Consider the following 16,446-nt stretch of genomic DNA (forward strand, 5'->3'; position numbering starts at 1 on the left):
CATGCACGTTTGTTATTTATTTTTTACTTTGACTAAATTCAACTCCGTTAACCAAACAAACCAAAATAGAAACTGAGCAAAATAAACAATCTATTAAAAGTAAAACACAACAATCTTAACGTACAAAGTGGCACAAAAAGGCAAAGAGTGGCCGATGTTGAACTTGACCCCGATTTGCTACGCGGACGACTAAAAAGATGTAGAGCTAAGAAAAAGCATTACTAGATGTGGCACGAAAAAGTCAGTTTCTATTATTTAATTTCGTACACCTATCATTATATTTTATTATGTAGGTTTTTTGTAAATTACTTTAGTGGCGAAAAAGTGGCAAAAGTTAATGAAAAAAGCTATGTTGTAAAAAGCTCAAAGTTTATCGGAACTTTTTGAGAATAAAATATGAATTTTCTTATTTTGTTTCTCAATAATAGTGTTCTGATAATTATGATAATACTAGTGAATAATTTTGAACATTACTCTGTTGTATTGAGTGGGTCGTAACAAAAAAGACTTCAAACTTTTTGGGCTGTCATAGGCTGATGAGATAGTCATCCAAAACAAAGAATCATATACACCAATTTAGAAAAACATAAATGAATAGCAATTTTCTGCTTATTTACAATTTTACATAATAAATTCATAATTTACTTTAATCTTTTGCTCTGATAACAGTCGTTTCCAACACATGTCACTTTATATCCGTAAGCTGATTGGGATGCGCACGAGTTGCATAACTTGACGCCGTAATCGTTAGATGTACTCGTAATTTCCGTAAATTTACTTATAGTAAACGACGTTGGTATATAAACAAGTTTAATTTGCATTAATTTATTTTGCTTGATCCACTTACATACATAAAATCTGAGAGTTTAAGCCTATCATGTAAGTATGTATGTAAATAGGGCGATTGATAGAAGATGCGAATTGGTTTATTAAATTGTTGTTTGTACGCCAATAGAGACCGAAGAGTACAATCATAAAGATTAACTGACATTGAAACCCCACATAAAATAAATTACCGAATTAAAATTAGGTCAAAATTACAACTCAATGGAAAAAATTAGCCCCATCCTTCCAAGCTCGGATAATATCAATTCATTTGTTTTTGGCAGCTCTATCGTGATGAATAATAATAACTGTGTATTTTGAAGCAAATAAGTTATTATTTTTCTTTCTTTCTAGGATGCTCACCAGGAATGCTATAGGTAGGTAAATAGTGGTTTAATAGATAAGGTAAATGAAACCTAATTTTATTATATGCCTAATTCAGAACACCTGGCTTCTCCGAAAGAAGGGCTAGATAAATTAATTAATTCCACGCGAGTTTCCCAATCATGTCATCTCGCAATGTCCGTAGTTCGATTTAATTATGTAAAATGTAACAGAGATAATACTTACTTAACCATAGCGCCTGGAGAATGGAACCTGATTGCAGATGTGTGTCAGTAAGTGTATTGAAACATGTCCTACAATGTTGCCTAAACTAGGCACTAGTTGTTGAACAATATGAAATCAGATAGGTACTTTCATTGGATTACTAATGTTTGGCCAAAAAACGTTTCCCAAATTATCACATCGCAAACAACGTTTCGCAAATTTTCATTTGGCAAAACAACTTATTGCAAATATTTAATTCGCAAATGTCGTGTTTGGCATATTATTGTTTGGCAAAGTATGTTTTGCCAAATGTTTTATTTGGCAAAAATATTTCACGATAAACAATTTACAAAATAATTTGATTGGTGCATAGAATGGAATACAAATAAGCCTGTGGTTATTATTTTGTTTCGTGGGTAGTAAATATAAAAAAAATCTACATTAATTTTCATATTTCATTCTTTTTTTCGAAATTTCTAAATGATTCATTAACAATAAAGGTGATTCTAGCGCGTTAATGGTCACTGTTCTAACCTAACATAACCTACTATTTTCAGCAATACCTACTTACTGCAACCATACTGTTTTCTGCAATCTCTTTGTTTTACATAAAATTCCTGTGAAAACCATGATCATGTGCCTATGCTTTGATTTGTGGGTAACGGTGGGTAAGTATGTGAAGTGTCAATTTGACCAAACAAATTATTTGGGATATAATATTTGGCAAAATAAAACATTTGCTATATAAACATTTGCCATGTAAAATTTTGCCAAATGATAATTTGACCAAATGAATTAGTTGCGAAAGGTACAGTTGCTAAAAGTTCATTTGGGAAATGAAACTTTGGCGATAAGTTGTTTGCGAAGTGAAATTTGGCGAAAAGTAATTTGGTCAAACGGAAGGATACCACTTTATTATTAGCTAAAGAATAAAAACACACATAAACAACAGAGATGTTTCCTGGGTAAAAAAGTAAAGATAGGTTGCACCACCCTACTTTGTATTTAACAAACGTGAAAAATCTGTCAACCTCTATACAAAATACGCCGGTTATCGTTATAGTCACGGTTAAAGTTAATTTGACAGGCTTACAGACCATCAAAAAATTTTGAAATTATAGTGCACGTTTATTAATTTTAAAATAAGCTGAAATAATATACGAGTAGTATTCATTAATAAATACAGAGTACTTAAGAATTACAAACAACATGTAATATACTTGCAGCAGGCTGGATAATAAATTGCTACGAATATAAGTTGTACTCTTACGAATGCGTATTCGTATACTAGCTAATATTGACATTAATGTGTTAATAATAAATAATAAAATAGATAACTTTGATGTTATGAAATAATAATAACTTATAATAACTATTAAACGTAACAATGGACAATTTGACACCATTCTCCAATAATTCGAAATCACAACTTTTATAAAAAGACACTTCATTCTGGTCTTAAAAACTTAATTAATGTTTAATTACCTGTAAATTACGACTTTTGTTCGCATTGTAAATTTGTATTGCCATACAAAATCTATGGGAGAGTTTCGTTTTGATAGTTTTAAAAAGTACGTCAATTGATTGGTGGTGTCAACATGTTTATTGCAGCACTGAACATACTCTAAATTATCTAGGAACTAGAGGGTGTGTTTTGTATGTAACAAACTGCCTAACAATGCATGATTTAATATCAACATGTTAGTAAACTAGCTAATCATAGTGTTCAACATGTTGTGATCAGCACTATGATCAACACTTTCACTTAGACAAGTGACGTAAAGTGTTAAGTTTCCTGAGATTGAAACTCGATGCTTAACACGTTGAGTGCGAAACCAGGTCTATAGACCTTGTGTACGTCTCGCTTACCGTGCGGCTAAGAAAATTATAGTCTTCCTTGTCGTGCGAAAGGCATAACTTCAATTGGGTTCGGTGTAGGAAAGTGATGAATATATATCTATGATGTATTCTTAAAATAGAATCCAATGATGTACCTACCTTAATACCAGGTTTTTAGACCTGGTACCGCACGGAAGTAATAAAATGTCTTCACAATGCGAAACCAGGTCGAAGCACCTTGTACCCTGCGCACCTGGTACCGCACCCCACGCTAGCTTCATGCAGCCAGTGTTGCCTCGCATTCGTAAGAAACGCACATGTCGACATGGCGTCAAGAGAAACAAACAAAATCAAAACTGCAAATTGATTATAATTTAATTTGCTACACGATTTATTGCTAATTTAAATAATGTTTTTCGTGACAAACATTTGAAGTTGTAACTAAATGTTATTAAATAATATGTTTTCTTTAAATGTAGCTTATTTAAGTATTTATGCACGTATGTCTTATTTGTAAAATATTTAGACTAAATTATTAAAACATCTTTGTTTGTTACTTTTTAAAATTTTTATTAAAACTTAATTTAAACTATAGATATTTGTATTTCACATCCCTATAATACCCACCAGATTTCCCTACTTCAGTGCGGCACAGGGTGCATAAGCCTTGTATTTTGAATATAGCTATAATTTTTATACTAAACAAGTTATTCACGAACGGCTTCAGGTGTATGTCAATAAATGCATTATTATTAATATTCAAAGAAAAAAAACACAATATCTATTAACATGAAGCCAAAAATAAAATTAGTATATCTTAAATATTACAAGGTCTTTAAGCCTTGTGCCGCCACAATGTAAGTTTTAATACCAGGTTTATTGACCTTGTACCGAAGGAATGGAAAGTATTAGAAAGTTACTGCCGCAGCAAAGGTGTTAACCGAGTTATCGTATGGCATTAAGTATAAAAGAAAGTAGTTGTTACTGTAAGACATTATCGTAAAATATTATTGTTGTAATAAATTGAAGCATTTTGGGCTGATTTTTCAATCTAAATATATCTGACTGACTGACATAGTGATCTATCAACGCACAACCCAAACCACTGGACGGATCGGGCTGAAATTTGGCATGCAGGTACCTAGATGTTGTGACGTAGGCAACCGCTAAGAAAGGATTTTACGAAACTCCACCCCTAAGGGGGTAACGGGATCCAAGCGTACAAAGTCGCGGGCGGCCGCTAGTGAAGAATAAAATTTTAACACATTTCCTATACTGAAACTGTCAATGTGCCAAACTTATTCTACAGTTAAAAGATATTTGACGATTGAAAAATTAGCTTTGACTACTAAACTAGTGCAAACTGTATATCGGGAGAAGCTTATCACTTTCTACTTGAAAATCCCTGGATTATGTAATTTTAACTGTTTCTCAATAAAAAGAATGTCTACCATAAGACAAAAATATATCTATCGCTTCTCTTTCTCTATGTTGTTACCTTTACCAACTAATTTAATTAAGGGTGTTGTAACCAACGTCTAATTTAGTCGAAGGCAGATCTTTTTACAGAACTGTCTGTAAAAAAATCAGGGAACATTCTAGATAAGAATGAAGTTAAAAGCCAATTTTATAATAGTGATACTTGTTTCGTTGCTGAGTTACGTGAAATTTGGTAAGTGAAACCAATACATTGTAGTCAACCAAGAATTGACATCTTACGTTCCTACTCTAACCATGAGTTGCACCATCTTAATATAACTATAAACGTGAAAGGTCTGTCAAACTCCATACAAAAACACTGGTTAAAGTTATAGTCACAGTTAATTTTAAGGGTTAAAGTGATGAAACTCAGCCTAACTATTGCGTAGCCATATGAATCCTTTACTCAAATCTCGAAAATTCGGGTTTATAAGTTTTAACAATTAATTGAGCTTCTTTACAATACAAGAACTTTAGTTTTGAAGAAACTATTTCATTCGAGTTGTGTGCAGAACCTGTATTTTTATTCAGATCATTATTTAGTAATAACTTTAATAAGAAATACATACAAACTTGGGAAACCTGATTATTATTTCTATTAAATTAGCAAAGTTAATCAAATGTTACTTCCTAATAACAATTAGTACTTCTACTTCTATGACTAATGATCTACGAGTTTATACGCTTAGTTTTATATTTTAATAGAAAGATTTTTCTTTACATTTCATAACAACTTATTAAAAGTTACGTACGATAGTCCAAAATCTGATGAAGAACCTGAATACTTGGATCTGTCCAGTCCAATCTCTTTGTGAAAAGTCGCCCAAAGAGCCAGATGATACTCGTAATTATCAGTTTCATGTGGTTAACCTACAATAAAGGATATCTTTCTCTTTCTTTAGAGGTATTAACTAGGATTTGATTTCTGAGAGTTGTCGTTCGGATTCTATTGTTAAGCCACACTCTTGCTGGCCTAATTTTCATTTCCAAATAGGTCAAATGTTCTATACCGGCGCATGTGAAGCCTTACATATTACACGAATTGGATTACTCTGCCACGACTCACTAAACTTGACACTGTTTAGTACCTTCTTTGTAGGGACGAGATTGTTTGTATGCTTTAAAATCAAAGCATTAACTTGTAATATTATAAACAAAATCGTAATTATGCATTTTATATACTCCACATAAATTAAACTGTTTTTATTTTTTTATAATTTAAATATCACAAGAATATTTCACTACTTAGGTATTTTGTGACGTTCGCTCGTGACGGTTTCTTGAGCATAAACTTTGTATGGAAGTTCGAAAAAAATAACGTTTTAGGTGCACAAATATGACCTTTTCTTTAACATATCTTTAACATAAATTTACGGGATGATTCCTAGTACTGCAACTTTGTGTAGCTAGGATTCACAGCCAAATAATCATCACCCATTTAGACCTACCGTACCCTATGTGGTACGGTATCTTTTTGAAAATATTTTGAAGTACCAAACTGTTGTTATTTTGTAAAAATGACTGTAACAGTAAGCTTAAAGTGATTATTTTACATAAAAATATTTAAAAATACATTTTGACAAGTGGTTTCGGAAATATTTTTGAAATTCCTAGACAGAAAACAAAAAAAAATATTTACAATGTATTCAAGAAGACATATTTCATAATATTTGTAGAAAATAATAATATTTATCAATTTTATTTCAAAAATAGAGTATAACAGATATCATGACTACAAAAAAAAATTTTTTTTGATATTATTTTTATACTGTTTTTTCTAGTCTAAGATACGTGTACCGTATAAGGTACAGTAGGTCTATGCATAAGCAAATCATGCGAGAAAATATAATTTATTTTTTATTATTTTTCTTTGTTTAGGCTATTGATGTTTCACTATATTGCCACAACTCTTGAAAAATTTGATAATTTCAGCAAACATAAAGCAATATTGGTATTTTTCTACTGTTGTCTTGTTAGATGACCACTAATGATGATCAGACTGATGAAGATTCAGGCGATAAAGATAGTGTTGATGTAAATAATTACCCTCAGATTTTTCTGCGATGGATTTGCTAACTTTCCGTCATCGTATTGTTAAATGCGGTTTTTGATAGCAATAAACGTAACAAGTCAGAAGGAGCCAAGTCTTCTTCAGCTATCCTCACTAACTTCGGAGAAAGTAGAAAAAAAGAACCAAATGTGGTTAGTGCCACAGAAAACGTCTTAAAAGTTATACCAAGTGTGATACTAGTGATTATGTGATTTAATTTTTATTTTATATCATACAAAAATAAGTAAAAAACTTCTTTGAACAACTAGTATATTTTACATGCATATAGACCTACTGTACCCTATATGGTACGGGCTCTCCACGGCCCCCTTTTTATGAATTATTTTTTTTTATATTTTTTTCATGATTTTTATGCTTTCCTTTGTAAGTTTTTGCTGAAAATTCCATTTTTATTTACAAAAATAATTATCGGTCTAAATGGGTTAAAACATCATGCTCTATGATTCTGTTTCCAGCTTCATCCATCTTCTGTTATGACTGCAACAGCGCCTTCGACCCCCGCTGTGGGGAGGAGTTCGACCCCTTCAGCCTGGGGGTCGTCAACTGCTCCCTGAGGGACCCCCCGGAACACATCCCAGACGTGGAGTCCACACTGTGCCGCACAATCAAGATGGAAAGTAAGTGCAGTCACTATCATGATAATATGAAAGTAGGTCTTCATGGTCTTACTGCCTCTGTGGTAAGACAATCTGCTTCAGACCTAGAGATACTGGGTTCGATTCCCAGTTGGTGCAGATTTTTCTGCTCGGTTAGGTAGGGCTTGTTCTAAGTCCGCCTGGCTAGCTACCATCATCTTACCGAAGTTTATCACCATAACAACAAAGTTAACAGTATTGTTGTGTTTCGGCAGTTAGAACTAAGATGGCCAGTTAGGTTGAGGGTTCCGGGTGAAGCTCGATTCCACCTTCGGCCTGATCATAAATTTCCATCAGGTGAGGTGCATGCCAAGAGCTTATTGAGATACTTGAAATGCTTGAGGTGGACCACTCATGTCTAAGCGTGCTCTTTGATTAATTATTGTGTGTATCGCAGTCACCACTCAAAAACTCTTTGACCAGTCAATAGCTCGCTGTCACTTGTAAGCAACATGCCTAGGCTGATGTTTATGTTGAGTCGCATCTTTGGTCTAGTGGCTTAAGAGCAGAAATCCTTCAGTCGAAGGACCCACGGTTCATTTCCCAAATGGGACGATAAATGTTGAAAAAGCAGTTTCAAAAGCGGCTTCAATAATTGTGTGAAAATGAATCACAAACCAATGCTAAGTGAGCTGCCGTCAATAACACCAGTCTGACCATCTTCCTTTTTCATTTCCAGTCCACGGCAAAGTGCGGGTAGTCCGCACATGTGGGTACCTAACCGACGAGCCGAGCGAGAAGCCCTGCCGGCGCCAGACAGGGACGGGAGATCTATTCGTGACGTACTGCTCTTGCACCACCGACCTGTGCAATGCGGCGCCCGCGCACGGCGTACATGCGACTATTGGTTTGATGGTGTTGTTCACTTTATTTAGAGCTTTTTATATGTAGTTTGTTGTTGAGATTAAATGTGTTGATAGTTTAAATGGTTTTGTTTATTAGATATAACTCGTTTTTCCTATTGCAATACAAATTAAGTAGATTTGGTATGATAACGTACCTATGAGCATTCCCTATGGTTCCAGAAAAAACACTTCACAAAAAGTTCACTCTTCAGAGAGTTTTCACAACTCAATCATATTATTATCGATGTGATCTGCATACACCCAATTTTATGTGACGGTCACCGGGTTACAATGACGCCAGCAAAAGTTGCGGATTCGAATCCCACAATGGGCACATGTGAATTTTATGAGCATAAGCATTTTTATCCGAAGTCATAGATGTTGGAAAAGTATGTTCAATTACGTACGAGTAAGATTTTTTTTTTACAAAACCCTGTAGTAGAAGCTTTGCTTAGTTTGGAACTTACTACTAATAGTACTTACGCCCGTATTCACAAACGATGCATGCTTAAGTGAAGCAGCATATCGAACGTACAGCGTTGAATAGAGCTCTGTGATTCGTTCATGTATCACCCTGTGCGTCCACGCGCACTGTGAGACCTTATAGTATTGTTTTTAAATTTGAAGCCACGATAGTCGAACGGTGAATGGGTCGGACTGGCCGACTCGTGATCCGAGGAACGCGGGTTCGGTCCCCGCCGCCGCTTGACTATTGTGTTGGGCTAACAGGAAAAAAAATGTTTGTGAATACGAGCGTTATGAGCTAGGTACTCACCAGGGTTGGCTCCATCTCTGAACACCTTGGGCTGGTTCCTGTACGACAGGAAGTACTCGATGTGCGCCATCTCATGGTGGGCTGTCACCAGGTCCTTCATGTCCACGTGGGTGCACATCTTGATGCTGGAAGCAACGAGAAAAGCTCTTATAATCTTGCAATGTGCAAAAATAGACTAAATATTTATCACGATACCCACCCCACCCCCAAAAAGTAACCAAATGAAATACAGCCGTTAATAATTTGCTTTGAGTGAATAATTATAAACTAATAGGTATAATGGACAATACCTAAGTTACTTTTACTTGAAAACGTAAGCAATAAAATTACCGGGAACTTTTTCAAATTTTTTGTCGATAAATTGATGGCGCGAGCCACGAGCGACATGACTTTGACATGACGCAAACCTGACGTTTCACAATGACGTCTGTCATTTATAAGTATACAGCTTTGGCCTCGGCCCATTGGCCGCACATTTTATTTTCCTCAAAATAAGTCCACAGTGTTTATCCCAGTTACTGCTAGTAACTACCGTTAACTTAAATAAAATAGAGAGAGAGCTAGAGAAAAAAACAGAGAGAGTGAGAAATAAACTGGTACCAAATTAATATTGGCCCATTTATTGTCCCGAAGCAGTGGTAGGGTAAATACTGGGACGTGTAAAAGTTCTTTTTAAAAGCCTATTTGCAAAAATAAATTAGTTTTATATTTTTTTTATTTTTCTTTCTTTCTAAGGACTGATTTTTCAATCGTCGAATAACTTTTAACTGAAGAATAAGTTTGGCACATTGACAGTTTCAGTATGGGAAATATGTCAAAGTGACAAGTTTATTCTTCAGTTAAAAGATATCTGACGACTGAAAAATCAGCCCTAAATAGAACATACCGGTAGTCGTGTTTATTGCAGAAGTCCCACGCAGAAGGCTGGCAGTGCACATGCCTATCTGCCGGCTGGTCCAGCACACTGAGCGCCCAGAAGTCTGGAGGCATGCCCGACATATTCATGGACACGAAGAACTCCTCCGCTAGTTGGAAGACCGTGAGGGGAGTGTAGCCCTGGAAGGAAAAATTAACGAGTTCATAATTAAGTCAGCCATAAATCATAAAATACCTTGGTCATTTGAAATAATTATACTATTCGCAATAAACCACCCAATTACTACTTTTTACGCACTACTACTATTATTCGTCTTCTACTCTCTTTCACTGTGTATCACCAGCATACATAGGTACTTAAAGTACCCGCCCCATTCTTTTCCTTAAATTAAAAAATTGGAATCTCCACGCGAAGAACCTGAGTCTCTATACCCAGGACATTGCTCAATTTAATATTGCTAAAGAATTACGATTCCTAGTTTTGCAGCCATGCCAAACTATGACAGCTATAAAAATCTAACACCATCGCAGTTGTACTAAACTACCTATACCATAGAAATTAACTACGTAGCTGGTCACGCCTCATTCAAAAGTAAGTGACCGCATTCAAAGTAAACTCTTTACCTGCTGTGCCATTTCTGGAGTCACATCGACCAAGGTCTTCCCAGGGTACGGCAGGGTGAAGGGCACGGTACCCGACCAGCTCTGTCCCCACATGTCTCCGAACACATGGGCCGGGGGCTGACCGGGATATCCTCTCGGGGCCGTAGGACTAACTACAAGCTAAATACACTAGCTACAATTAAAAATAACATCCTTACCTGTTGAGCCATTTCAGGTGTCACATCGACCAACGTCTTCCCCGGGTAGGGTAGCGTAAAGGGCACAATACCCGACCAGCTCTGTCCCCACATGTCTCCGAGCACATGAGCCGGGATGGGGGCTGACCGGGATATCCTCTCGGGGCCGTAGGACTAACTACAAGCTAAATACACTAGCTACAATTAAAAATAACATCCTTACCTGCTGAGCCATCTCTGGAGTCACATCCACCAGGGTCTTCCCAGGGTACGGCAGCGTGAAGGGCACAATACCCGACCAGCTCTGTCCCCACATGTCTCCGAGCACATGAGCTGGGATGGGGGCTGACCGGGATATTCTCTCAGGACCGTAGGATTCGCGCAGGCGTCTGCGTACGTAGGCATGGAGGAGCTCGTATAGAGGTTTCACCTGGAAAATTGAGTATTTTCATTAGGGCTTCGTAAAATTTGTACTTAAAGGTAGGGAAAGCAAAGATATTTGCAACGAACATACATAAAATTCAAAATAGGTGATCAATCAATTTGAATAATAAATTAATGAACGATAGATGATATTAATACCACCCCGATCCCCTCAGTAAAGATATCACACTTATATGAAAACTCACACTGACTTTTATTTATACACTCATGCACGATCAAGACACTTCATGGTTAATAAATCCACGATTACCTACTACAACATTTTTTTTTTCGGAAAACCAACAGCAATACAATACAAATAATGGGACCTTAAATTACATATGTATCTGCTTAGCCATTTATAGGTAATCGCAAATGGAACATTTTAATATAAACTATTTTAAACACAACTACTCGTAGTAGAAAATAGAACGAAACTACTAAACATGACACTTTGTTAACAAGCTGGTGTAAAAAAATAAACTACCTTCCTACGCAAATAAAACAATTTTATTACCTGTTCCCAAACCTCTTCAACGTCTTGTCTCATGTTGACAGTTTCATAAGGGAACATCCAATAGGCTGAAGCATCAGTGAAATCTGAAAATAATAGAAAATAATATTATGTATTGTTTCACGACGACGAAAAACCTACTAAAAATAAATGCACTGAATTGAGTTACTCCTAACAAAACATTAATAGCAATGTTGTTGGGAGTGACAAACTAGATCATAATAAACACGTAGGTGTAAAAAGATGCCGTGAGAATCTCATTTCGTGATTCAAATCTTACACATCAATGTAGCTAGTCTATTGATCTGTTAGGTTAGATTCTGATTCAGATTTATTGCATTTTATCTGCAGCCTTTTTAACAAATAAAAGTCCAATAACACTTACTATTCAACCTAGCCGCTTGATTAGTCAAGTCCACCAGCTGTTCATACAGATCCCGGATCCGTCTCCCGGTGTTCCTCCTCCACTCGGTCCAGACGTGCTGCAGCTCGTCCCAGTCCCTGGAGTGGGACATGAGGAACTGTAGCTCGGGCTGGAGGTGAAGCCCACACTTGAACGGCTCGTTGTACGCGCAGATCTCGGCTGTGTTGTAGACCGCTAGCATGTCGTTGATGAGACGGTTGTACTGGAAATGGCAGGTGAGAAAACCTTGTTTTGTAGAGTGATATTGGAAAAAGAAAATATATTTTATTTGCTGATTTTGGATAGATATACATTAATTAATTAATTATATAATTACGAGATTATGAGTATTTAACGAGTGCTTAATAGATGACACCAACGATCCTTTCCTCCTTTCTTCTTAATTATTTGAGAATTTTTGAGTAACTGAGCATACAGTTCATTTTATTACATTTAGAAGCATCAAATCGAATTCATTCAAACAGTTATACTTTATTTAGAGAGACAATAGGTCTCAGTGTCGTACTGGTGATTCTTCGGTAGTTCGGTCCTTGTCATCCACTGAATTATTGTGGTGAACCCACTCCTAACCTTATAAAATAAAACTAATCTCACCCTGTCCAACTGGTCCGGCGGCAAAGCAGAAGGTCCGATAATGGACAGGAGCCGCAGCTGCCTGAAGGTGGAGTAGTCCCTGATGGCTCCTCTAGGCACTTGCTGCGCAGCCTCCCATAGACCTCGCTGGAAGAGGGTGTAGCGCTGCTGGGCGTCCAGCTGAAAACAAAAGAGTTGGTCAGTTTTTAACATTATTGAAGAGCATGTTATAAATACAAATACATACAAAGAGAAACTCATATGAACGTATGTACCAACAAATCAAAAAGGTATACGAATGAAGGCAATAGTCTAACGATTATATTTCAGTGACAGATTCTAGAGTCAGTAGTTACTTAAATTATAGAAAATGTATTCCTGTTATTTTGTAATTTGTTCTTTCAGTTAAATAACTGCTAACAAGCAGTGGCTACACCATAATCAATCCAGTGGACATTGTTGCGAATCGTCTTCATTTCAGCTCTCCCAATTATTTCCAGATTGGTAGGTCGTTTGAGTAATAGAAATTACATTCTCTTTTTAAAATTTTTTTTCGACCTAACTTATATGACCTGCTACAATGCTTTACGCGTTATGTTCCCTAGAAAAGAGACACAGAACAGAACCCTACAGAATCCCAATGTCAAGAAGATTTGAGACCTCTCTAACCTCTAAACATCCTCATTGCGTACCTTATCACGTACAAGTGTACTGTTTTCATAACAAACACTTAATTCTTGGAGTCAAGGTTGCGTCATGTCATCACTCCTGATATATGACAGCTGACAAAGCACGCTAACCATCAGATATTTACGTGTGCCATATATGGGCATCCGAGGCGAAAATTTGCATAATACCGTGAAAATAAGTTGGTCAACTATGCACAATGTGTGTCAGTTTCCGTGACTGCCCTTCAAACTTTGTGATTTTCTTTCGTTTCACTAAAATATCCTTGGAACATCGTGTCATAGAGTGAATGCGTCTAATTTACGAATTTTGCATGCATTAGCTAAGAATAGGTAATATTTTTTCACATGGTGTAAATTGATGGAAATTGATCCAAAGCAAAATAATTATTCAGTACTTAGACCCTTTCCAGGGCACTTGTACACGTCCCAAATATAGCTGTCCCTACCACTTCTTCAGGACAACATATGGGCTAGTGCTGAGAAGAAGTGGCAGTAGAAACTCAGTCACCTTGGATCAATTAATGACACCGATGACCGAGTCACCTCTACATTTCCTCAACTGTTATTGTCTTGCCAGCAATTACGAATAGTAATATAAATAAAAACTAGATTATCCTGACTCAAACAGTCACCATCAGGGAAATATGATCAATATAAATCACCTGTCATAAACCTAGGTGGACATTACATGACATCATGTAGCTGCTAACAATCAAATTATGCAGCGTTTTAATGAAACCACAAGTACTTAATGGCGGTGATTCACAGTATCTTGATGATTATCATTGAGTCGTCTGTTTGCGAGCTAGAAATTGCTAAGGTAGACATTGGACATCTGAAATGATCGTCGTATCATCATCACGAACACTCAGTCACTTTTAATTCCACTGTAAAGAATAACCTCTACATAAATAATCACCCTAACTTCAAAGTCATCCTATGTTTTTCTGATTAATTTCGTTGCGGGTCCAATGACAGTGTAACTTTCCCCCGGGACAAACTTGACCTTCCCTGGCGGCCAAGCTGTAGATCCTGGCTACACAGGAGGTGCAGCGGTGGGAACGAGAGGTGCGAACAGTCCCGTACATAAATCATTATTCAACTCTCTAACAAACTATGAAAAAAGAACCTTATAGAATGGGTCTATGTAATGTTTAAAATCAGTCCAATTGCCCACCTGATAAGATGATGACATGCAAAAATTAACTGCCCAAGTTTCAGCTACAAAAAGCGTATTCAATCTTCCTCAACATTCATGATTTCCCAACAAAAATAAATTAATCTACAACAAAAACCTCATTGCTAATTACCAGATAGCATCTTAAAGTAATCATTTATAAATCGGCTTCTTAATTGAAGACCGTAACCGATTTTGTTCGTTCACACTTTTTTCAGTCCTTCAGTACCTAATTAATATTTATTTTTAGGCACACCTAACATTTATCTACTTCAACAATACAAAGGTAGGTATTTTTTGGTCGTAGATTTTCCCTATAAGTTTTTTTTACTGGTAATTTCAGAATTTTATCTTAAAACATAATGCCAACATCCCAAGACACGTGACGTTAAAAATTCGATGCTGATGAAAAATCGGTATGAAAAATGGAGTCAAAAGTTTCTTCTTTAGGTCACGTCGTTTGGAATAATTTTACAAATAAAATCGAGTTTGGGACTGTGATCTGAGTCCACATTAGGCATAAGTTTCTTTTCACCTTTTATCTGAAATGACTTCTTTTGAGAAAAGTATTTTTAGTCAGCTGTATATCGGTTCTATGTCAACGCCAGTATTCACAAACATTACTATGAGGTCTCACAGTGCGAGTGGACGCACTGGGTGATACACGAACCAATCACAGAGATCTATTCAACGCAGCGCGTTGGATTTGCTGCTTCATTTAAGAAAGCATCATTTGTGAATACGGGCGTAAATATTCTTGACAATTAGGATATCCATTTGTGTTTAAGGCTTAACTTACGATTCATTTTCTAAGTAAAACATCTCAAGCTATGAGGCCATACTAATTAACTTAACACTCATTATCACGACCTTGACTGCTTACTTAAGTACTTGATACCACGTTGTTCCCTGAGAGTAACTATTGTTCATGTTTTGATAACAATTTAATTGAATTAAACATGCTGAGCGTTAAGTAATGATCCTCTTTTGTTACTTAAGTATTACTTAAGACTGCAATGACCCTGAAAGGTCAACTTTTCAGGTTTTATAGGTTGAAATAAAAATATTTTTCGCATTTATAAGTATTTTATCATTAGTTTGGTACTGATTAAAATATCTAAAGTTGAAAGTCAACTGGATAAAAAAACACATTACGTAATCAGAATTTTAAGTAATTTTATCATGCGTTTTCTAATTTTTATTTAGAGGAGTGCTTTCTTTTCAGCAATGAAATTAATAGAACGTTATATTAATCTTAGAATCGATATCATTGATCTGATCTTATTTACAACTATTAGGTAGGTATTATCCATTATCATATTTAAAGCAAATCATCAGAATCGCCATAAATACATAAGTACAAGGAACAAGTCACATTACATAAGGTTCCCACGGTCCGCACTGATCTTGAAACGACTTTAAGGCTAATTGTTTATGTATAACAATATTATTAAGTACCTAGTACATATTCACAACGCCTTGTCACGTTGAGGTAAATATAAGTAAGTAGGTATGTATAGGCGAGAACAAAAGGCAAAATATTATCAGAGACCATAGTAATTTCAATAGTATTTTAGTTGAAAAAAGAAGGACCGCGTCCTTTCGGGTGGACTGAAATTGGCTGAAATGGTCTCTGAAGCAGAGCCATTACAATTGTTCAAGATTGAACACAAACGTCGTGAAATTAAAATATTGAAAAATTATACGTTTTCAAGAAAAAGACAAGTATTAAAAAACCGGCCAAGTACGAATCAGACTCAAGGGTTCTGTGCGTACTAGGTATGTAAATACTTAGTTTGTTCCTGAAATTAAGATTTTCTATCTAAAAACTTCGTTCGTTTGTTTCATCCAAATGACGTCCACTACTGGACAAAGGCCTCCCCCAAGGTTTTCCACAATGAACGGTCCTGCGCTGCCCGCATCCAGGCTCTTCCCGCGACCTTTACCACATC

At 36.0% G+C, this 16,446-nt stretch overlaps 2 protein-coding genes across 2 annotated transcripts in view; one reads left to right on the forward strand and one right to left on the reverse strand.

The window, feature by feature from the left end:
* The window catches only part of LOC135073721 (angiotensin-converting enzyme), a 43,857-nt gene that overhangs the window by 11,385 nt on the left and 16,026 nt on the right, over window positions 1–16,446 (reverse strand). The window contains exons 2-7 of the mRNA XM_063967874.1: window positions 12,650–12,808; window positions 12,017–12,257; window positions 11,635–11,717; window positions 10,918–11,124; window positions 9,905–10,074; window positions 9,019–9,143 (exon numbers count right to left, since the gene is read on the reverse strand). Of these exons, the coding sequence (XP_063823944.1) occupies window positions 9,019–9,143; window positions 9,905–10,074; window positions 10,918–11,124; window positions 11,635–11,717; window positions 12,017–12,257; window positions 12,650–12,808 (985 nt within the window). The remainder of the gene's footprint in view (window positions 1–9,018; window positions 9,144–9,904; window positions 10,075–10,917; window positions 11,125–11,634; window positions 11,718–12,016; window positions 12,258–12,649; window positions 12,809–16,446) is intronic.
* Window positions 4,772–8,324, forward strand: LOC135074074 (uncharacterized). The gene is made up of 3 exons (XM_063968381.1): window positions 4,772–4,885; window positions 7,219–7,380; window positions 8,078–8,324. Exons 1-3 carry the CDS (start codon window positions 4,822–4,824, stop codon window positions 8,287–8,289), a joined length of 438 nt encoding a protein of 145 aa, XP_063824451.1. The 5' UTR covers window positions 4,772–4,821; the 3' UTR covers window positions 8,290–8,324.

Source organism: Ostrinia nubilalis, chromosome 8 (assembly GCF_963855985.1).
Source record: "Ostrinia nubilalis chromosome 8, ilOstNubi1.1, whole genome shotgun sequence".
In the NCBI taxonomy this organism is placed as follows: domain Eukaryota; kingdom Metazoa; phylum Arthropoda; class Insecta; order Lepidoptera; family Crambidae; genus Ostrinia; species Ostrinia nubilalis.

Excerpts from the sequence above, each read along its gene's own strand:
- LOC135074074 (XM_063968381.1), top strand. The coding sequence starts at position 4,822 with ATGAAGTTAAAAGCCAATTTTATAATAGTGATACTTGTTTCGTTGCTG. Across the intron at positions 4,886-7,218 it reads GCTGAGTTACGTGAAATTTG|CTTCATCCATCTTCTGTTAT; the intron begins GTAAGTGAAACC and ends TTCTGTTTCCAG. Across the intron at positions 7,381-8,077 it reads CCGCACAATCAAGATGGAAA|TCCACGGCAAAGTGCGGGTA; the intron begins GTAAGTGCAGTC and ends TTTCATTTCCAG.